At 41.1% G+C, this 23,181-nt stretch overlaps 1 protein-coding gene across 14 annotated transcripts in view; it reads left to right on the top strand.

Moving 5' to 3' along the window:
• nrcama (neuronal cell adhesion molecule a) overlaps positions 1-23,181 on the top strand; it is a 56,787-nt gene extending 33,606 nt beyond the window's left edge. For 6 of the 14 annotated variants that reach the window (XM_069156818.1, XM_069156815.1, XM_069156817.1 and 3 more), the window contains 30 exons: positions 3,954-4,140; positions 4,675-4,692; positions 5,081-5,186; positions 5,578-5,771; positions 5,991-6,113; positions 6,377-6,547; positions 7,890-8,001; positions 8,122-8,306; positions 9,280-9,411; positions 9,618-9,761; positions 9,918-10,029; positions 10,227-10,393; positions 10,560-10,707; positions 10,827-10,951; positions 11,312-11,341; positions 12,272-12,373; positions 12,620-12,817; positions 12,914-12,984; positions 13,227-13,452; positions 13,676-13,791; positions 14,067-14,274; positions 14,864-14,986; positions 15,117-15,293; positions 15,520-15,552; positions 16,207-16,272; positions 16,897-17,019; positions 17,211-17,366; positions 17,816-17,947; positions 18,046-18,124; positions 19,678-23,181. In XM_069156818.1, the coding sequence (XP_069012919.1) occupies positions 4,047-4,140; positions 4,675-4,692; positions 5,081-5,186; positions 5,578-5,771; positions 5,991-6,113; positions 6,377-6,547; positions 7,890-8,001; positions 8,122-8,306; positions 9,280-9,411; positions 9,618-9,761; positions 9,918-10,029; positions 10,227-10,393; positions 10,560-10,707; positions 10,827-10,951; positions 11,312-11,341; positions 12,272-12,373; positions 12,620-12,817; positions 12,914-12,984; positions 13,227-13,452; positions 13,676-13,791; positions 14,067-14,274; positions 14,864-14,986; positions 15,117-15,293; positions 15,520-15,552; positions 16,207-16,272; positions 16,897-17,019; positions 17,211-17,366; positions 17,816-17,947; positions 18,046-18,124; positions 19,678-19,912 (3,906 nt within the window). In that variant the 5' untranslated portion in view covers positions 3,954-4,046 and the 3' untranslated portion in view covers positions 19,913-23,181. Of the gene's footprint in view, positions 1-3,953; positions 4,141-4,674; positions 4,693-5,080; positions 5,187-5,577; positions 5,772-5,990; positions 6,114-6,376; positions 6,548-7,889; positions 8,002-8,121; positions 8,307-9,279; positions 9,412-9,617; positions 9,762-9,917; positions 10,030-10,226; positions 10,394-10,559; positions 10,708-10,826; positions 10,952-11,311; positions 11,342-12,271; positions 12,374-12,619; positions 12,818-12,913; positions 12,985-13,226; positions 13,453-13,675; positions 13,792-14,066; positions 14,275-14,863; positions 14,987-15,116; positions 15,294-15,519; positions 15,553-16,206; positions 16,273-16,896; positions 17,020-17,210; positions 17,367-17,815; positions 17,948-18,045; positions 18,125-18,266; positions 18,331-19,677 lie in introns of all 14 variants that reach the window. The other 8 variants (XM_069156822.1, XM_069156819.1, XM_069156820.1 and 5 more) reach the window with 8 other exon arrangements.

Here is a 23,181-nt window from a genome sequence, read left to right as displayed (position 1 = left end):
CAGTGACATTCAAGCTGTTGAAATATGGGCTGACATTTGCACACGGAAGCTAATTTGATGTACGTGTGCGTCTGTTTTCTGTTTGTGCTTATGCTTCGGGAGTCATCTGTGGGAGTTTCCTCTCTGGAGATGTTACCCAGGTCAAGACGTACAAACAGAAACACGGAACAGATGAATGAAGAGTTTTATTTTCATGTTGGAGATTTTGTTTTCTTTTTTTTTTAATGTAATAAAAAAAATAAAAAAAAATAACTAGAAATTACAGAGAAATAATTTGCTTTAAAGGAATAGCTTAGGGAATACTTTTTGCTTTCCATCGAAGTTAGATGAGAAGTTATATGTCCACTAAATATACAGTTAGAAGCAGCAGCTAGTAAAAAACGGCTGGCCTATTTAGTAACTTTCATTTGCGGTTCTTCTGCTGCCTTGCTGCCTTACTTCAGTGATGAGCTGACGTTACTGTTGGTTAGATTTTACAAATCTGCAGGCATCTACGAAGCGATGCTTCCTCATCATTCCTCTCAGTTGGTTTGGTATCATGAACATATCTATTCGGAAAGAGGCTCACTAGTCATATTCATTTTTAGTTGGCATAGAGAGCAGTTGTCTGTCTTACTGACAGGGCAACGGAGCATATCCCCATGAAGTAAAGCACAAACGTTTGTGTTTACACACCGAAAGCTTTGAATGTAGCAGATCATTACAGATAAATTATGTCATGCTCAAATGTGTTCAAATAGGACGTGCGAAGAAGGTTGGTTGGGCGTTTCTTCAAAGACCAGCAAAGTAACTGATGTTCACAAATTACAACCTTATTTTTCTCTGAGGTTATATGATTTTTCTCCTCTGCTGGCTTCATCTCTATTTATTGTTGATTCTCTTCAATCACCATCATCTCATCCCTTCTCTTTTTGTTATGAGTGTGTTGAGCTTCACTGTGTCTTGGCCTGAGGACCAGCACAGCGCAATATGCCCTCTGTCACTGTGTGGGTGGGTGGGTGGGGGGGGGGGGATCTCTGTTGTAGCAGCAGGAAGCATTATTGTAATTAATCTGAAGATGGGCCATTCTATTTGCATAATCATATTTCCTTTTTCACAATGAGAGTAGAAGATTTTGCATGCATGGACTGCATCTAAAGCATTCAGTTGCGCGGCCTCCCCCTGTTTGTCTTTCCTCTCCATTAGGGAGCGTAATATCCAATAGGACATGTCAACGTAATTAGCTGTGTCCTGGGGTTGTATTAGCTCACACACTCTGCCGAGCTCAGCTGCATAAAATGTAACACACTGCTTTCTGAGCGTGTATTCATTACCATACTCTCCCTGTGTCCTCAGACATGCTCCCTCCCCTGCAGAGGGGAGATGCAGCAGTGAACCCCACAGTTTAACCTTCAGGTGTCTCTGAGGACTTGAATTAAAGTCCAGTTAAGTCATTGTGTTGTTTAAATATATTGCTGTTACTTTTATATTATAAGAAGGAAGAAAAAAAAATGGTCTCAAAAATATCTGAATTGCTGTTTTATCTCAGTTAGCTTGAGGGGCGTGTCAGTATCTATGATTGACAGCAGCTGGCAGACTGACAGAATATGGGTGTTGCACCATAAGACAGAATAAACTGTTAATTAATTCATGTTAGCATCGAAGCCTGAAGTGAAACCAACTTTCAAACCCAGCAATGCCACAAAATGTGCCAAGCTTTTCCAAATAAGGCCCCACTGCTCTCTTTGCTGTATGAAACTACATGCTCTTCAAATTTCAACAAAATATATTCCATTTTAAGTTTAAACTATTGTAAAATGCACAACTTTTAACTGACAGATTTTTGGGCAAAATAATTTTGATGTATGCTGCCCACTCGAAAGCAAAAGTAATTCCTAAATGGTGGTGCTACGGCTTGGACCAATTGGGAAGCCACTGTTACATCACCAATAGGTTTGTGAACTGATGTTTTGAGGCCTTTAGTCTGGCATTTTAGCAGTTGCCGTCTTCATTTTTCTTGGAGCCAGAAGTGGCCATATTTGGACAAGCTGGGAAGGAGCAAGAGGTGAATCTGACCCGCCCACCAAAACAGGCAACCGTACTGCACCTCAAACACGTCAATCAAACCAGGCACTTCAAACATACCTCTCTTTAAGGCCTGATATTTAATTAATTATGGAATTATTTTCAGAAGGACCACCAGAACGACTTATATTAAAAAAAACTCATCAACTTCTCATGAAATACAAAGTCAATACATTTTTTTTTGTACGAGTCTATTGGAGCCAGAGGTATTTTGAAGCCAGCCCCTCGTGACCCTCAGTGGTGTTTCACTTTAAGGCACTTAAGGCACTATGGGCTTCACCTTTCAGTCTGTGAGGCTACATCCATTGTTTTAGACAGTTTATGACTTGGACAGGAGACGTGGTGTACAGCTCATACAGCAAAGAAGAGATGAGCGGGCTCATGTTTGCAGCTCTGTTTCTGTCGGGTTTGTGGATGCTAGATTTAAATACTGTTTTGTGCCTCGGGCAAACATATTGACAATAGTCACTTGCCCAATCATAAAAATACTTTGGAAGATGCTAATTAAATGCTGACAAAACTGTCGGGCTCAGTGTGACCGTCTCCGGTACCTTGCCAATGACAGTACACATGTAACCAAAAATGTTTCATTTTATGTTATTTATCTCCCTGGATTAACAGAGGCCATAAAGTATATTCTGTAAAAGAGACATTTGTCAAAAACTATTTATTTACAGGAGTGTGTTAATGTCATTGATGCAGCAGTATATCGTAAATCGGCTAATAAATTAAGGCCTGCTAATGTACACGTGACAGAGGTTTATGCACACTGCGAGACACAGGATAATAAAAGGAAAAAAAAACAAAACACATCATTTCCAGTTCCCCGTGGCGTAGTTTACAAGAGCCCATTAATGCCAACATGATTTTGTGCGCCTGTGACGGCTGTACGCATCAATCTGCATCTCTTTGTTGTACACCATACAACAGAAGCTAGCGCTTGTGGGCCCGCACTCATGTGTAACTCGGTCCATACAACACACTGACAAGGATGCTTCCGCCGATAGGGTGCGTTTGTGCACGCATGTGCCAATCTGTGTCCGCGGCAGAGTCGTGCTCGTTCTGGCCGAGCACACTCGCGTTGCCATATGTTTACAGGCAGGCACGTGGTAGACCTGGCATCTCAGTGGAGCACACGGGCTGTTTGAGTGGCTATTCTGTCTCCAGAACAATGTAACGTGAACGCGGCTAGCACCAAATAAGTCCACAAGAGCTGCAACTGTACCTAAACATTTGAGAGTTTGTCTACTTTCGCAAAAATATCGGACGCAACTGGAGTTCGTCGGCCCCGAGGAGCTCAGTGTGATGTACAAAAGGAAGCGAGGGCTGCACTTATGTGTATGTTAAGCAGCTGTGGCTCATTGGGTTCTTCATCACTGGTCAGGGTAAATATGGAGGGAGGACGCACATTCTCATTGCTTAAGTTGTTTAAGTTACAAGGACAGGAAGCAAGTTTGTTTTGACTTCTCCTCCTGCCAGAGTCTTTACATTGGCAGAGTGATGGCCTTAGAGAAGCCGCTTGCAAGTCTCGACTGAAAACACACCACTCAGGATATTGAGCCATGAGAATGTAGGTAAACTTCACAGAAAAATGCAACACAGTAAACTTTACATTGTCGCTCAGACTAAATATTTACACCCGTTTACCTATAGTTCATTTTACAGACTGTGGATCTCGTAAACATTACACACACACTCCGTTTACGACCTTTGTGTCTGAGAATGTTTTACACTGTTCGTGTGTTCATGTCTGTTGATTCTGAAAAGCTTTGACACACCTATTTGCCAATAATGTAGCCAAAAATGAAATAAAAATAAAAACAGAATAAGTAATATATATATATATATATCTTTTTTTTTTTTTATCCTTTCTTTGCACCTCTGTGTAGTGTGGATTCAGACTTCTTCATCCTGTCGACCACCCTGACTCTGCTGTTGAACCTGGGGAAAAGGTTTTCATCGAGACACAGACGCACCTGAACATGGACAGGAGTAGGAAGTGGTTGACGGGCTTCGGAGTTGTGCTATTGACACTCCTGAGTCACATGACTTCAGCACTTGAAGTACCTCTTGATCGTAAGTATTATCCTCATCGATATTACGTTTACGCGCACCGTAAATATCGAACATTGTATTTATTTTCTGTAAATTGGGGAAATGTTTTCATGCTCTGTGGAAAAATAACAAAAATTGAATCCAAGACTTTTATATGTTGGGGGTACAATGAACATTTCTAACTCTTAACTAACTAACTGTACCGGCAGAGAGGGTTTTCTTGTATTTCAGCTTTGCATGTTTCAAGCATGGGATTGTGGTTTTCAGTTATGAATTGTAATTATATTTTGAAGGAAATCTGTTTACTTTAATATCACGCATAATGTGTGAAATTTTACCGTCTTCGACTACTTTTCTTGCATTCATTGCACCTGCTGCTGATTTACTCGCCAAGAACATTTGCAAAAAAGCCGAGCGATCAGGTGCAATTAAATGCTTAAAAGTACCTGAAAGTGCGACTGTTTCACCTGATCCTGTTGTTTACTCCTTGCAAAAACTAACACCTTTCCTCAATATTCTATTACTGTGGTACGGCATGTCACGGTGGACAAAAAGCTAAAGTACTGGAAGGATGTAAGTTGGCCCAAACACTGCTGTGACTTCTAGAGTGGAGTTTTTGCTTTTGAATTTGCCTTTGTGTGGTTTTAAGGTAGTGATGTGCATGCGGTTATTTCAACACTGTAACTGTACAGAGTGACTCGCTTGCTTTGGAGTGGTGCTTAGTAGATGTCAGTTCATGGGAGGGTAAGTTTCCTCAGATCGGGTTTGAGATAGCGGTTGTGTGTTTGTTTGCAGTGAGTGTTTTTCAGCTCCACGTGACTTGATTGTCGAGTTTGGCTGAAGGTGAATGCGTGTTGCATGTTGCTTGCGCAGCCTCCGCTTGAACACATCCAGCGTTGTCCGGTGTATCATGTCTGTCAACGTGCGTGTCTGAACTGTGGCTCTGTTCATGTTTCTGCAGTGCCCCAACCCCCCACTATAACACTCCAGTCCCCGAAGGATTACATCTTTGATCCGCGGGAGAACATCGTCATCCACTGTGAGGCCAAGGGGAAGCCTCAACCCAGGTGAGAGAATCCCTCCAAACACTTACTGAATCATTTACATTTCAGTGTCATGGTTCATCTCTGGTAAATTATAGCTCTGTTTCTGGGGGCAACGTCACCTGGATCACCATAGCAACTGTTGTCTCGGAGACCAGGGGCTTGAGAAACACACCTGGAAGAGTGAATCAGCCACAGATTTGCCACCAGCCTCTGAATCAAATGAGTTTGAATCCCCCGAACGTCCCGCTATGAAATCAGTCATTTAAATCGGTTAGCAGGAATAAAACACAAAAAAACATGTTGATAATTTGAGTAAACGGACCATACGATGCATGCAATTTCCTGTTTTGTGTGTTTCCTTCTTGCCTCTACCACGGAAAATAAAGTGACATTTGTTGTTTGTTTATCCTAGCTTTTCGTGGACGAGAAATGGGACCCACTTTGATGTGGAGAAAGATTCCAAAGTCCTCCTAAAGCCCGGCTCAGGAACTCTGGTTATTGACATCAGTGGAGAAAAGGCTGAGGCATACGAGGGAACGTACCAGTGCACAGCTCACAACGAGCATGGTACCGCTGTGTCCAATAACATTGTCATCAGACAGTCCAGTAAGACATCTCATTATGTTCAATTGCATTATTTCCAAAGGTTTTTGTAAATTGAAATAGATTCTAAGGAATTGAGCTCCATGTACAGAATGCTAAGTTATTTTTTTACACTTTGAAAAAGTGTGGAGCAGCTAAGTGCAAATAAGAATATATATGATCCGCAATATGTTTTGCCCGGGGAAGCTTTCAGTGCCTTTGTTTGATGTTTGCGACTCACAGGGTCCCCCTTATGGTCAAAGGAGAGAAATGAGGCCATTGTGGTGCAGATAGGGGTCTCCCTGGTGCTGCAGTGCCGACCCCCTGCTGGGCTCCCCCCACCTGTCATCTTCTGGATGGATAACAGTGAGTCATCTGCATGTATACATATCTGCAGACGTGCACGGTGCAAGGACGACTGAATGTCACATTCATAAACAAGAGATTGCATATTTAAAACAGCATTCAATAACTATATACAATATTGATTCCATTTTGACCCACATATCTTATAATTGAATAGAATTGATGAAACAATTACCTGACCCTATGGAAAAGTTCTCATAATGCAAACAAGCTTTTTACACTGATAGACTCTTCGTTTTCTCTCTTGCTTCCTGCCCTTGAAGACTTTCAGAAGCTGCCACTGGACAAGCGAGTGTCCCAGGCCCTGAACGGAGACTTGTACTTTTCCAATGTTCTCCCAGAAGACACCAGGAATGACTACATCTGCTATGCCCGCTTCCCCCACACACAGACCATCCAGCAGAAGCAGCCTATTTCAGTCACTGTGCTGGCCAGTAAGTGGAAACACTGAACAGGTCGATATCAGTTCAAATAAGCGTTTGATGTTCATCACAAATTATTTCTGGACTGAGAGCGGTTTCAGTATTTCACTGTATTATAGAATCACTTTTTCACATTTGTAGTGTTTTTTTTTTCCGTGTGATAGATCTTGTGTTTCTCTTCGGTTTCCTTATGTTGCTCATGTGTTCTGCCTTTTCTGAGCTGTATTGATGGGCTTCTGGCAATATTTGATTTTACAATGGCCGCAGCAGTGTGACAGTACTTTGAATACTCAGGGAAAGGGCCATTGTAAAGTAAAACATTGCCTGTTTATTTCCTAGTTTTGCATGCTTATGATTTTCTGTTATATTACAGTGGAAACAATGAATGAGACTCTGGCTGCGTTATACAATGTCACTGGTTTCTTTAGTGGTGAGTGCTGCTGGTTTATTTCCATTCAGCCCCATCAGTGTGAACCCAGCCCTGTTTTTACCCCCTGGCATAACCATAATCTGACATACACACTCACCTTTAATGTAGCTTCAATTCCCCTTCCCTGTGATTATATTAACATTTGCCGTTCTGTGGATTTTTCCCCATTTCATCCTTATGCAAATTGAAGATATAATGATAGAGAGAGTTAGACAATCCTGTGAGTTTTGTCAGCTTGAATAAAACTAAAATGCAGTTAATAGCAAAAGTCTTAGTTGCCTAACATGATTGAACAAGCCTCAAAGCTTAACATATCAGCTAACTGCAACTCTCCTGGAATGACCAACTTTAAATCATTTTTTTTTTAGGATAGCCACAAATATATAGTCACTATTATTCTAATGTGGCTTTGCTCTTCTTTCACCTCCTCAAGTGGAGGAGGATTATTTGTTATTTTCTGACCTTTTCTGCAAAGTAATAAGGAAATCTAGGCGCTTCCACGAGGAACTTCTGAAGGATGTGCTCATATGTGTGTCTCGGGGTCGTTCTCTGCAAAGATCCCCTACGTTGCCATAGCAACAAAAAGACGTCTCTCTCTCTCTCTCTCTCAGGGAGATCCCTCTTGCTCCCTTATTCTCTCAGATGTAGTTCACGCTGTGTGTGATGAAGCAAAAAACAAACAAACAAAATATACATTGTTCTGGGTCATCAATCACTCACTCATTTTCTATCCCTTCTATCTACGGTGGCAAATCCCTTTCCATCAACAGTGTCCACGTTTGTTCTCCACAAAAATGTAAATGCACCCGAAGTTACAGTTTCACTTCCTGAACTGCTCGATTGTAAACGTTTGGATAAGAACATCTTTCAGGTGTGATGTTTTGCTCTGGTGCTGATCGGGTACTTGTGCTCTCGCTTGTTCAGACAGCCCAGAAGGGGAGCGTCGCCCCGGTTTTATGATGCCTCTTGGCCCTACCAGCACCAAGATGGTTCTGAGAGGGGAGACTCTGGAGCTAGAATGCATCGCTGATGGCTTGTAAGCTCATATCCTGCCACCTATCTCATCCTGTTTACTCTACCAGATGTTGCAGTGTGAAAAAAAGAGGTCGGGGCTTTCACGACACTCAAAACGTGTTTGACGTTGTGTCTATGATAGGCCCACTCCAGACATCTCCTGGCAGAAGGATGGAGCTGAGCTGCCGAGCAGCAGGATGTCTTTCCAAAACTTCAAGAAAACACTGAAGATTTCTGATGTGAATGAAGCTGATGGTGGTGACTACCGCTGTATAGCCACAAACAACCTGGGCACTGCATACCATATGATCAAGGTCACTGTCAAAGGTATGCAGATCAAGTCAAGTATTTTATTGTTGCATTGCAATATTTTATTGAACCAACTATTTTAATGGTGTACTGTGGAGACATTTCCTTTTTATATTACATCAGAATATGTCAGTTATTTTGGTTTGTTTGTCTGGTTGTTTTTTTTGTAAATCAGTTAAGAACAAGGAAACAAATCTAGTAGCAAATACAAATTAACATTCACTAAACTAATTAAATAATGGGGCACATTTAACATGGATTTTTTTTTTTCTCCAGATGAACCTTTTTAAAAATTCACTGGACAACTAATGGTTCTCATTGCTAATTTGCATCTCAATTCAACATTTGGGTAATGTTAACTTCAAAAACTGTTTTGGCACACCCTAAAGTCTAGTGACAGGTGTCCAGGATAAAAAAAAACACAATGGGGAATAAAACACCAGAAGGCCAACACTGTCCATCACATAATCTCACTTTTGTGGGCAGTGTTTTGGTCCTCAGACCTACGGCCATAATTTATAGTCTGTATGAATTTTGCCTTGTGAAGGATCATCTGGTTGATAAAATATAAAAAAAGAAATATTTAAAATATCCATCACGATTTTCAAATACCATAGTGACGTTGTTACGTTTACTCTTTGTCCAGCCAACAGTCCAATTAATTGACAAATTGTTTCATCTAAAATGAAGGTATTCTGGTGTGGTTGGATTGAATAAAGTTGGCAAAACAAAACAATCCACTGAAAGCTGATAGAGCTACAAGCTGTTGATTCACAGTGGGATCAGTAGTACTAGTAACACGTCTCAATTACAAGAGTGGTTGAATGTTAAAATAGAAATATTTCACAAGACTGCTGCATTTTAATATCACATTTACATACATGCAACCAGTTCTTCCCCCTAAATTAAGCAACATACAAAGTAAAGTGTTTTTGTTCATATTCTTTCAAGAATCTCGCTCATTGTCTTCATTCTTGTTCATCCTCCCCAGCGGCTCCTTTCTGGGTCAGCGCTCCCAGGAACCTGATCCTTGCTCCGAATGAAACTGGCATCTTGACTTGTCGAGTCAATGGAGAACCCAAACCAAAGATTAGCTGGTTTGTCAATGGAGTTCCCATAGAGAGTGAGTACAAAGGAAGCATGCTTTCAAAAACGTGACATTTTAACTTTTCTCTAAAGCACATAAAGGAGTGTAGAAAACAACTTGCAATGGGAATTGAACGGTCACTTTTTTTTTAAGGTTTGCAGTGGTGTGCAGATTAAGAGAAAAATTAGGAGATCAAGTAGCAGAAAATGATATTTTCTTTTCTGTCTCTGGTCTTGTGCTAGATGCCCCTGAGGATCACAGCCGCAAAGTGGATGACGACACTGTGATTCTCAGCAATGTGCAGTCGGGCTCCAGTGCTGTCTACCAATGTAATGCATCCAATGAGTTTGGATACCTGATGGCTAACGCTTTCGTCAGCGTTCTTGGTGAGTTCAAACATATTTAATCAACATTAGGGTTGACTCATATTTTGAAGGAATGTGGGAGATTCAGTTCGAGGTTTTATTTTATTATAACAATCTGTTTTATTATTATTTTGTATTATTTTATTATAACAATGTTTTTTTTTTTTCTCCCAATAGCTGAACCACCAAGGGTGCTCACGCCACCTAACCGAGTGTACCAGGTCATCACTAACAACCCTGCATTACTTCACTGTGCCTCCTTTGGCTCACCAATACCAACTATCACATGGTAAGAGTCAAATCAGTATGTCTGGGACTTTACAACTATTTTCTGTTCTTTTGTATTTATATATATAAAACAGTCGTTTCCAACTCTGCTGCTTTTTGATTCAAAACGTTATGAGATTTATACATTTCCACGTACATTTTTCTTTCAATGCTTAAATCCACTATACTATATCTGTCTTGTTTGTTGTTTCTATGCAGGTACAAAGACAGTAAGATCAGCATTCAGAATGGTGACCCATATGTGATCCATGAGAATGGTACACTGGAAATCCATGTGGCACAGCCACTAAATAGCGGGAAGTACACATGCATTGCCACCAACAACCTGGGGCTCAGGGAGAACCATGTCTACCTGGAAGTTAAAGGTCAATATGGTCACAACTGAAATAGAGCTACTGGTGGTACAACTTATCCTACTGAAAAGACCCCTAAAGCTCTAGCCTTTATATTTTAAGTCTCCTCAGCCATTAAGTTCTATTATTTATTCGTATCAACTGGTTTTTTTTGTTTTGTTTTTTTTCTGTCTTCCAGAGCCCACCCGGATCCTGAAGCAGCCGGAGTACAAGGTGGTGCAGAGAGGAATGAGTGCTGTTTTCGAGTGTAAAGTCAAACACGACCCTTCCCTCATTCCCACCATGACCTGGCTTAAAGACAAGGGGGAGCTGCCAGACGATGAGAGGTACAACAGACCTTGACATTGTACACATAGTTTTAACCTCATTCATTCATTAAATCTTCACTCAGTGGAAAAACATGACGCGATTTAGAAAAGGTCACCTTGCTTGTTACTACTTTCAGGTTTGAGGTGGACATGGACAGTCTGACCATAAAAGACGTGACAGATGAGGATGAGGGCACTTACACCTGCATGATGAACACCACCCTTGATCAGGACTCAGCCAGTGCCATGCTGACTGTTGTCGGTATGTTCACCCCTTAATGCATTAAAACTCTCATGCAGTGTTGCAATCGTAAAGGAAGATTTTTAAATCTAATTTTTTTACATCGTCTTCTTTGTTTTAAAGAAATAGAGGGCAACGTGATACATTTTCTGACATATTTTTCCCTTCTTTCCTGCTCCTATTGTTTGTTTTTTCAGGTTAAAATCCCATCTCTGGTCTTTCAAGGGCACTAAATCTATAGTTTTTACTGCAGAAGGCTTTAGATATATTCCTCAAATCACATCACCAAAGTGATTTTTCTGCTTTTTCCGCTGACTCTTAAATGTCTGTCACTAACATCTAACCCTCTTCTTGCACTTTACTCTCGCTTCGCACTGTCAGAGGCAACTCCTACTCCAGCGATTGTCTACGGTAAACAAACGATGTCCACAGTGTGGCATTTTGTAGCTTTCATCAACTTTACCAAGTCATCGGTTCTTTTTGTAAAACAGTTTGTAGCTTCCATGTTCTCTCGACTTTTATTTTGTGTTGCCAGGGCTTGTTCTGTTACGCATTGTAACATTTCGTAGTTCAGTCTGGTTTAATATAGAGTACGTGTCGCAATCTTTTTCTTTTTTTTTTTAAAGTTTGAATTCACCATTAATCGCCAGCATTCGGAAACTGCACAGCATGGTGCGTCCACACAGGTGCTTCCACTTGATCTGCCTGATTATACCTCTTTTCAGTGGTGTGTCCATATGCAGGTGATTGGCATATCCCTCGTTATCTAGTCTGGTAGCGCCACCTTAACCTTCAGTCTGATCAATCAGAAGTGAAAGCACCTGTGTAAGTGTTCATCGTCTTAAAATGTTTATTTGCACAAATTGATGCACCTTTTTTAATGCAGCAATAGGAAACATTGTTCTCCCCATAAAATGCTTAAAGATATATTGTTAAATGAACAATTAGAGGTTATATTTTTGTCCGGAGGGGTCATAAAGCATCAATCATTTTACTTTTGTCATGAAATAATACAGGTAAAAAAAAAAGTATTGTACAAATATACATGTGCTCTATTCCTTTGGTTAGTTAATGCTTTATTTTATGGGGCATATTCACAATGCCCATAAAATAGACTCTTAACACTAACAACAAAAGCCTGACTTAAGGTCAAAAGCCACAGCACACATAAAAATGAATTACATTAATTATCATTTGCAGTGTTTTTTTTGTGTTTTTTTTATTCAAAAAATGTATTGTGTCATTGTCAAACTTTCTGCCAAACCAGTAACATAAACTGACTGTATTTAATAGAGAGAGACCGATTTTTCTGTGGTCCTAAGCTCTTTACTGTCTTTGCAGAGAAACCTGACCCTCCGACTGACCTGGAACTCACTGACCAGACAGAGAGGAGCGTTCAGCTCACCTGGATCCCAGGAGATGAACACAACAGTCACACACAGAGTAGGAAATGCTCAATGTTGCTGCCTGCTGATGCAGCATTTTCTTCAAACTATGCTGCCACATTTAAGACGACAAATAATTTCCATATTAGAAATTCGTTAAGTCAGAATCCATCAGATAAACAGAGGGTTTGGGCTTGTGGTTGTAGTAGTCATGACCAGTCAAATATTTTTTGCCTTGTTTCTTTGAGGCTTTTTGTCCACTGTTGAACACATTTTTGAACTTTAAATATTTTATCTCTTGCAGAGTTTTTGATCCAATATGAGGATATTCTCCACCAGCCCGGAGTTTGGATCAACCTGACAGAAGTTGCTGGCACGAGCACCACAGCGCAGTTACACCTCTCGCCGTACGTTTACTACTCTTTCAGAGTGCTGGCTCTGAATCGCGTGGGCTACAGCGGGCCCAGTCATTCCTCAGCCCAGTACAGAACCAACCCTGCAGGTAATAATCATGGTCCCCTTGCAGAAAATAATATTCAGTTTTGTGTTAAACATTTTTAAATTAAATTAAGTCCTGATTTTTTGGGGTTTTTCCCAGCTCCTGATGAAAATCCATCTGGTGTTCAGGGAGTGGGAGTGGAGCCTGGGAGCTTGGTCATCTCCTGGACAGTAAGAAAGCTTTGATTGATTTGATTTTTAGTCACTATGAGCTGACTGTGAGCTACGTGTAGTGTGGATCAAATATAATGGTAGTCCCATGTCTCTATAACACGCAACCATTGGTATTAGATAGGTCTCGGTGTCTTCCACGGGAATTAAGGTTACATGGCAGTGTTTTTTTTTTCTTTGACAATGAAGAAGTCTTAATATTTCAGTGTTATTTATCAGCCGTTAAAAATTATTCTCTGCAGCCATTGACAGGGTTCCAGTGCAATGGGCCCGGTCTGGAGTACAAAGTGCAGTGGAGGCAGAAGGACGTGGAGGAGGAGTGGTCGTCAAAAAACGTGGCCAACGTTTCTCAGTTCATCGTGTCTGCATCCCCGATCTACGTGCCCTATGAAATTAAAGTGCAGGCTTTGAATGATTACGGCAGCGGCCCTGTGCCCGAAGTAGTGATTGGGTACTCTGGAGAAGACTGTGAGTGAATATAGAATATAATTAGCTTTTTTGTTAGAAGACGATGAAGGAAGACGGAAAAGTTTGCATGTTGTTTGAGGTTTCAGTGACTGGCGCTGACATTATATTTTGCCCTTTTTGTTTTTAAGTTTTGTGCAGTAGGTTAGTCAGATATATGTATACATCTGAGTTGATGATATGTGACACTGATTAACATTTTTGTATCCCTCTCTCTGTTTGGCAGTGCCTTTGTCTGCACCTGATAATGTGCAGGTCATGGTTCATAACAGCACACTCGCAGAAGTACACTGGGAACCTGTATCTTTCCCCTCAGTCCGAGGACAACTACAGGGATACAAGGTATGTTTTGATTAAATGATAGCTCAACACACTTAAGTGTTCTGTAAGATTTTGTAAATCCTTGCATGCTTACTCGCTTTAGTTTTTGCCCCCACACACTAAAAGTGAACCATAACTCGGCAACACCAACCCCATATAAAAAAAAAAAACATATTAAACCTCCTCAGCTCAGCACGTGAGCCCCATCAGATTTTGACAAAATGAGCACCCTCTAGGAAGGGGGAAACTGTAAAACAGCAACATATCCGACTAAACTCTTAGTGTGTTTCTTCAAGGTATTATACCGTCGTGAGCGAGGCCGGCATGAGACAGAAGAGGACACGGAACAAGAGGAGCAAGTTTTAACTTTCAGTGGGAATCGCAGCGAGGGTCGTCTACCAGGCCTCCAGCCTTACAGTGTCTACAGCCTCTTCATTAAGGTCCTGAACAACAAAGGAGAAGGGCCTCCCAGCCCCAGCAAGACATTTGAGACACCTGAGGGAGGTGTGTATGGCTGATGCAGGTTTTGAGCATCACGCATGTAGAGAACTAATCTTCTTGTCTTGAAATTTATGTTGCATGTATTTGTTCTTCTGCCACTTTTCTGCCAAAAATATGCAATAAAAGGATGTTTTGTCATTATGAAATAAAGGGGTTTAGAAAAGGGGTTGTGATGCTCTCACACACTTAACCAAAAATACTTTGGTGTACTTTAGCAGCTACCTCCAAATGTAAATTGGTCACCACACTTTGAATGTTATTGCACTACTTAATCAACATCTTACTAATATCACACATGGTGTGTATCTTGTTTCCATCGTTAATCATACTATCACAGATCACATCCCGAACACCCTAGCAAACATGTAGCAACCCCCTTGTTATGCCCTAGCAGCTGGAATCCCCTTACCAACCTATTTATGTCCTTGAATTCTCATGGAAAAATAATGTGGAACAGCCCTAATAGTCATACAGACTCATGCAACCCCTCATGGCCAATATCCAATGCACTTATATGGTATATTAAATGTTAAATCCCACCAAAGGTATTGCATGCAACAGACCCTGACCCTGGTTCTGGTTCTATTTTTAGTTCCAGGGCGTCCTTCTTTTCTGAATGTGATCAACCCCAGTTTGGACAGTCTCACTCTGGAATGGGGTCCACCAATGAAGAGCAATGGGCGCCTCACCGGATACACTCTCAAATACCAACCAGGTAGATGTAGCAGTAGCCCGACAGATTATTTGTGTATTACAACAGTAATATGCAGCGGTTGTTAATATGCACCTTTTTTTTTTTTTTTTTTTTTTTTCCCATTATTGATTGTTTCTCTTGGTCTCTGCAGTCAACAACACCAGTGAACTGGGCCCAGTCAAGGTCATGACCCTTCAAGCCAACGAGACCACCATTACCCTGAGCAACCTGAACTCCAGCATGCTCTACAAGTTTTATTTAAGTGCACGGACAATCAAAGGCCCCGGCCCCATCGTCACAGAGGAGGCCTTCACAGTCATGGACACAAGTGAGTCCCGTGTTCATAAGCAGCAAATTAAGAGCACAATAGGAAGAAAAAGGTCAAAGTCTCTACATCAACCGCCTCAAAGCCACCATAATAAGGGTCAGACTCGCAGTGCTGTGACAGATATGAGGGTGTCGATGAAATGTACATCCATAACGAGGCTCTACTGCATTCCTTACTCAAGATCTTACACCCCCTCCATCTCTTTCTCTTTCTCTTCTCCCTGAAGCTCGTACTCAGCCCACTGTAGAGACGGGCAAAGGTAACTCGAGTTTGCCATTGGAAGCATCTGCATGCTAACTATTTCATCAGATATCGGAAACCAAAACAGACCTTAGTGTAGATATCGACATCCCTTAATTTCTGCATGTTACTTAGTATGTTTGCAAATTCCCTGTATTGATAAACGGGATTTAAGTGTGACAGACTTCCGTGGCATCTACAAGCAACCATGCTTGACCTATTCTGAAGGAATAGGCTGTATGTACTGTAACATAGTTTGAAATATAGGGTTTGTATGCATTAAAATTAGCTGTGCTTGCAGTCTTTACATTTTTTTTGTATTTGCCTTCTTCAGATGAATGCGGTTTCATTAGAGTCCTCCTGCATGCTTTTTTATGAATGCGTTTGTTCCGTTTTAGTGCTAACACGTTTTATGTACCTGCTGATGCCCATACATGAAGCAGAAATTTATTGTAAAGCAAATATGCATGCTGCAGTGTTGTGATTTAGAGCTTCTCAGTTCCTTTTTTCTGTCTTTCTTGGATACTACGCTTGAACCAGGATCTTAATTACACTCTGAATCACAGGATTGAGCGGCGTTGCCACATGTGTTAATCTCTACGTGTCAGCACTGTTTGTTGTCTGTTGTGGTGCATATGTTTGTGTTGTCTCACTCTTTTCCATGTTCTTTCAGGCCCCACAGAGCCCCCTCACCCAACTTCCCCCATCACTCAGTCTCTGCATTCCCCGTTTCAAAAGGGTACAAGTGCACTCCCTGTGTCCCTTATTACCTCCCCCAGATATCTACCCATAAACTCAGTGCTGCAGAAATGGTCCATCTCAGTGAAGGTTCAAATCTAACACCGAAGAAAGTACTGTATTGCGATATTTTTACTTGTTTTATGAAATCTTTAAAGCTCAGCAAATATCTGTGTCTAGGTCCTCTTACCTGATTGGGACCTCAATATAAGACTGAAGTCATTACTGAGATGGATATTTTTGTAGCTACTAACTGACCTGTCTTTGATATTTTGGCAGAAGTAAACTAGTAAAAAAAAAAAAAAAAAAAGAAAAGACATTGAGGTCCTTTTTGTAATTGTTGACTTGACTTGACTTTTATCAACTTTTGTTGTCTTAAATTTCCAGTAATACATTTTTTGTTTACATATTAAACAAAATGCAATGAACTAGACTAAACACCAGATTTATTATACACACTGTGATACTGTCCTGGATGGGCATGGATATGGACACTTGGGTCCCTATTAATATTTAAAAGGTTTTATTCCAGATTAGGATAACTTAATCTGTTAAATTCAGATGACTGTAAAAATGGTACCTCCAAAAAAAAATAGCATTTTCTTTGTCTTTCTTGTGTGCTCAGTGCCTCCCGTGGGCCCTGCATTTGGCACAGTTAACACGTCCGTATCAGAGGACGGTGCAGTGATCAGTTGGGAATACTTTGGACACCATAAGAATGTATATGTGGAATATAATATAGAAAACAGTAAGGCTTCTCTTTGTATTTGCATTTCAGAACATCAGTGCATGCCGTGACTTTCTATAATTATATCAATCTGCTACATATTAATTTAACCTTCAAAACTGAAGTTCAAATACAATCACTTAAATTATGTTTTCCCCACCCCCAAAGGCTCCCTGAATCTAATTCCTTTCCATCCACTGCACCAATTCTAGGTAAAGAGGACTGGACAAAGGAGTCGGTAAACGGTTCGCACTCACATATGATAAAAGGTTTAAAGCCGGGGATGTCCTATAGGGTGCGAGTGGTAGCTAGAGACGCGGCTGACCCGACAGTCCACAGCACAAACGAAGTGTTGGTTACAGTGCCAGGTGAGGCGGCATGCCTCGGGATAGATGGAGTTTTTTTTTTTGTTTTGCCTGTTTGGTGTTTTTGTCAGCGCTGTCTCATCATCAGACGTACAGTGTTTACATTCAGACATGAATGTGCGGTAGTTAGTGTCCTAGTTAGTGAACAAGCATGTCAGTTGTCATTAATTCCTGTTGGTCTAATACATGTCACCTTAAATCATCACTAAAAGGTCCATCATTCTACCGTCGGGACTTTTCTTTTTTTGTCTTGTTTTCAGTGCCTATGTGGTCATTGTGTATTAACTCATTTTAAAATCCCATTTCAGTGTTTACAGCCTCTGTTATTGTTGCTCAGCATGAACAGAAGTTCCAGCGTTTTTAGCAGCCTAGATTTAAATTTGAACAGACAAGTTATCCTCACTCTGCCTTCTTGTATTTATCCTCTTCGCTCTTTGTCTTTGTGCGTCCAGCTGTTCCCAGCCGACAGGTAGACATTGCCACCCAGGGCTGGTTTATCGGACTGATGTGTGCCATCGCTCTCCTTATCCTGGTGCTTCTCATTGTTTGCTTCATCAAGAGAAACAAGGGTGGCAAATATCCAGGTAAAACACAGGTTACTGATGTATACATAATAAGGTCAAGCTTTTTTAACATGAATGAGTGGAAATTAAAATAAAAAAAAATACTGTGTAATCGACAGTGAAAGAGAAAGAAGATGCTCACCAAGACCCAGAGATCCAGCCAATGAAGGAGGATGATGGGACATTTGGAGAGTACAGGTAGGAGATGAATAATATTATTCAGTCGGAAAAGTACAACATGTGGCTCTAATAGCCCTTAGTAGACACAAGTGTATGAGATTTCTCTATTTATTTATTTTTCTTTCATTCATTTTGTCCCGACTTGGCTGTTTGTATGTAGAACGTTTTACCAGGCTGCAGAGACTCCCTCCCCACCAGACTTCATTACCAAACCCTCCCTAGAGGCAAGGCAAATTCTCAACGACCCCGTGTTGATTCCTATGTCAACCAACTCACCTGCACCCTGACCATCTAATCAATGAAAGCTTTGTATAATCCGAAATAAGGCCATTTTTTTTAACAAATTATTCCATCTCTGGCCAAGACAATTGTATACTAACTGTTTCTAAAACAAGTGTGGAAAAAAGTGTCATTAATAGTTGTAGTTTGTTTCATCACTTTCACCTCTTCTAGAAATATTAATGAAAAATTTCACTTCAAGACTTTTCAGGAATTAAGCGATCTAACAAACGTTCTATTTCATTTTTTTTTTTTTTTTAGCTATTAATGTGAATGTCATTGTGCATTTACAGTTTCCATGTGCATGCTTCGTCTGGCAGAATGGAAATCACTGTCTGTTTCTAAAAAAAAAAAAAAAAAAAAAAAAAAAAAAAGCACATGAAAGAGTAGACACATGTGCGGCTCATGAATTGCTTTTCATGTGTCCCTCCATTTTTATCTTTCTGTTTTGGGGGTTTTAGGTCGATGGAGAGGTAAGACGACATGCGGTAAAACCAGCATGCGATTCAAGCAACCTATAAAACACATTTAAGACGTTTCTGACTTAAGTGAGAGGAAAGGCGAGGATAACGAACATCAACTTACGTCATCATACTCGTTACTGTGATATAATCAACGTTATAACCACAGTTACAGCATTAACACTGAAATTTAACTGTAAATATTATTATTAATATGCATTGTATTGAATACATTAGAGTGTTTGTAGACAAATGGAGCTTTAAAAGTAATAATGAGTCTTTGATTGCATTTTTGATTACTGCATGTAAACTGAAAGCATATTGACTGAACTCATTTCAGAAATTGCACTCTAATGCAGGTACGTTGCAAAAGACTGAACAGCACGCGTTCGCAAAATCCCCCTTAGCATTGCACCCAGCCTTAAACCACTACAGCACTAACACTATACATAATACTATAAATGTAGCTGAGCTGCTCCACTGTACAAGTACAGAACCAGAAAGTAAGATGTACCAGACTGTCCTATGTTTTTGTGCATTGTAAGAACTCTTCAGTTGTCAATGGAAGAAGTGAGTGCTCAGGTATGTTTTGGAGTACACTTGGGATAAATCAACCTGTATATATAAGACCGCATAAAGACATGCTCCCATGACATTGTCCATGTTGCATTTTGTACTTGTGCAGTGGAAAAGCCAGACTGCTTATGTTTCAAATGCTCATGCTTGAAGAGCCTGTCCTCTGTGGGCAGCAACAACTGCAGGAGAAGCTCTGCAAACTGCATGAATTATTTCTCAGTGACCTTCCTTTCAACATCGTCCTCCTCCTTACAGTGACACAGAGGACCACAAGCCGCTGAAGGGCAGCCGGACACCGTCCAACGGGACGGTGCGGCGTGACGAGAGCGACGACAGTCTGGTGGACTATGGGGAGGGCGGGGACGGACAGTTCAACGAGGACGGCTCCTTCATCGGCCAGTACAGCGGCAAGAAAGAGAAAGACACGCACGAAGGCAACGAGAGTTCGGAGGCCCCGTCGCCCGTCAACGCCATGAACTCATTTGTCTAACGAAGGGCCACAAGCCTGGCTGCAATGGTTGCTACGGCCACTCCTCGTCACCCTGGCAAATGTGACCACGGAGGCCATCTCTTTGGTGACAGTTGCTAAGGTGACAGTCGTTGCGGACACCTTTTACCCTGTGGTGGCTGTCACTCTGGTGGCCATGGCTACTTGTCACCAAGACTGCTGACACGTCCTCATCTCCACACCCGTCAGCCCCAGTCACACTGACCTCTGATCAACACACACTCAAACACGGCAAAGGCCGACACCCCCCCCCCCCCCCCAACTCGCCCTCCCCCTACCCTCCCATGACCATTGAAAGGTGTGAGACGAGGAAAGGAGAGAGAGCAGAGCAAGCAATACAGAAAAGCAGAAGGAATGTATCAGAGGGGATTTGACCACTCAGACTAAGCACGAGTGAGGCCAAGTGTCAGTGTGTGTCAGTGCCATTCGATGTCCTTTGCAAAACATACTCAATATGTTGTACCCAAATATATATATTTGATCAGTACATGAGCGACAGGCAGGCACATGTGCACCAAATCACATTCATAAACATCTGCATGGAGTAAATCATGATTCTATTAAGTATTTTACCACCCTTGTGTCAGTTGTTGCAGAGGTAAGCTGCGTGTTGTATATGGTGCACGCCTACAAGCAGCTGGGTATTTGTTTTTCTTTTCAGTCAGAAAGTGTTAAATGGCGTACGATATATAGAGGAAAAAATGGCAGCAGCGTTGAAACGTGTGACTCAAAGTAGAAGCTAGCATATTTTTTTTTTCTTTTTTTTTTTTTTGAGACAGACGGACTGTTTGTACATATGTAATAGAATAAAAAGAAAGCTATATTTCAAGGTCAGGTATGTCCATTTGTAGTCATTGGAAACCTGGCTAGAAATGAACTCCGCGTTCGGTCACTCCTTTTCACACCAGCCAGCCAGAACTCCCGCACTTAATTCCAGCCGGCCTTTTGTTTCAGCTTTTTTTGCTTTTCTTTTTTGCTTGCATTTCTTTCCCCAGTCTGTTTCTTTACACCAAAACTTATGGTTCTTGTGACTGAACACAAGTGGAGGCGTGACCGATCTGGTGTCCTTGTCGAGTGCTTCTACCCCCCACCCCGCCCGCCCGTCGTGGCCACTGTGCAAGCCGTGTTTTGTCAGGCGATCGTGTCAAAACTTAACCGCTACCCCAACATTGTTTCCAATAGCATTTCTATATGTCTGCCTAATATACTGGCAGTAAATATGCTACATGTAGAGGTTTACTGAGAGTACACCTTGTAGTTTCTCGATATTTTGATGTTGGCGATCATGAAGCTCTCAGCACGCTTTCTAGTGCCTTTGTAGAGAAGATTGACCTCGATCCACAGAGTTACATCCCTCTTCATACACAAGACGGACCAGGAAGCAGTTAAAATAGTCCATGAATACATCTGATTACAGCTTTAAAAGCTTTGAGAGTATTCAAAACTACTTTAAACTAAAAAAATAAATAAGCTACGCGATTCAGCTGATAATGAAGAATCTGTTCACGAGGAAACATTAAAACTAAGACCGATTTATGAGCTCAAGTGAGTTGTGAGTATATGGGCTAATGTCTCATTTTTGGGGGGTCCAGGGTTCCTACACAGGGCTTAGAAAATTTCAGTTATGCAGTGGCATCAGTTGTGAGGAGTCATTTTCAGCTAGAGATTGATATGGCCTTGTTGACAATCATGTTATCTAGCCACCATCAGCTCATATGCTATAACAACCATGAAAACATAGCATCCGGCTAGGACTTTATCATTAAAATGGGAAATGTGTAGGAAACCTGAGGTCATGCGTTCATTTCCAACATTCTCCTCCTCACTCGTTCATCTTGTCGAGGAGCTGCTGCTCAGCGGCATTAAACTACTGCCAACCTACTCACCAGGTTAACTGCCAACAGGAACCAGACACACCATCTGATGTGATCTCACTGTTACTGGTAGCTCTGAGAAGTGAAGGGGTTTGGAAAAACTGCGTGATGATACTGAATGTGGAAACAGGTTTTATCTGTTTTTTTACGTGAATGAAAAATATTGCTCGTTTCACTGCAAATGGTAAACACACTGGTGACTTTGGTTTATGCATTTAACCTTCTGTGTACGTCGTCGCGTTTCAGAGCGCAGCACTCAGTGAGTTTTATATTACTGTAAATGAATGAAGCTTCCGTGTGAATGTTTGGGTGCATGAGTGTGTGTGTGTGTGTGTGTGTGCAGCACATGCATGCTACCGTGTTACAGCGTGTGTGACAATTGCTTTCTATTTCCATTGATAACAGTCTATAATTCCGATGTGTGTCAAGCAGTCTGCTCCCACGCTCAACGGGAGACGAGAGACTTTTTTTTTTCTTTTCTTCTTTTCCAGAGAACATTTCCATGTGTTAGGTTTATCATAACTTGCATCAAGTTTTTAGGTTGCAACGTGTCCGCTTTCCACGTGTAAAAATGTTTGTTGTGTTTTGTAAATAATGGCTTGAATTGAGCGTGTTGAGGTTGGAGGTGAGGGCTTGACCTCAGTCAACACTCCCCCCCACCCCCTACCCCACCCGCCGCATTATGGGAAGGGGTGGCAAAACCGGCATTGTGTGAGAAGAGACAATTTACAGTTTTCACTCTTTCATTTGGTGTGAAATTAATTTTTGTTTTTCAACTCATCAGGTGAATTTGCTAGGTCAAACATTTTGCCTATCGGGTATCAAAGGAGGTTATTTAATTTGTGACTGAGCTCTTGTGACACCTGTATTGTTTCTGTCTCTGACAGTTCATGCACATTTTCTGTATTTTTTAGAATAACAGCACACGGTTAAACAAAGCTGTATCATTTCAAACAGATTCACGCGTCTAATTTAGGACAACATCTGGTGTCTGGATGCAGCAGGCTGGAGATCCGTTGTCCTGAACGAGACATCACATGAAAATGACATATCCTTTTAAGAGTGTTCCCTCAAAATAAAAAAAATAAAACCAATTTGGAGCATACGAAAGGATGTCTGGCATGGACCCATAAGTGGACTGGCAAATTGGAGTGTGAAAACCCTGGAAATAATGTTCTAGTGACTGGTGAACATACAGTAGGATATACAGTATATGATATGATATGATATAATATGACCTTCTGGTTAATGTTGAAGCTACATGAGAAGCATGAAAGGCTGTCGAAATGGTTGACTCTACAATATAATATTGCAAAATATTTTGTATTTTAAATGAAGTTTAAAAAATGAAATAAATGTTGGTTTCAGGATTTCAAA

Source organism: Embiotoca jacksoni, unplaced genomic scaffold, assembly GCF_022577435.1.
Source record: "Embiotoca jacksoni isolate LCO1_2020_lvr unplaced genomic scaffold, fEmbJac1.0.p SCAF_21, whole genome shotgun sequence".
Lineage (NCBI taxonomy): Eukaryota > Metazoa > Chordata > Actinopteri > Embiotocidae > Embiotoca > Embiotoca jacksoni.
Note: the sequence above shows the minus strand (reverse complement) of the source record. Positions and strands in the feature narration are given on the sequence as shown.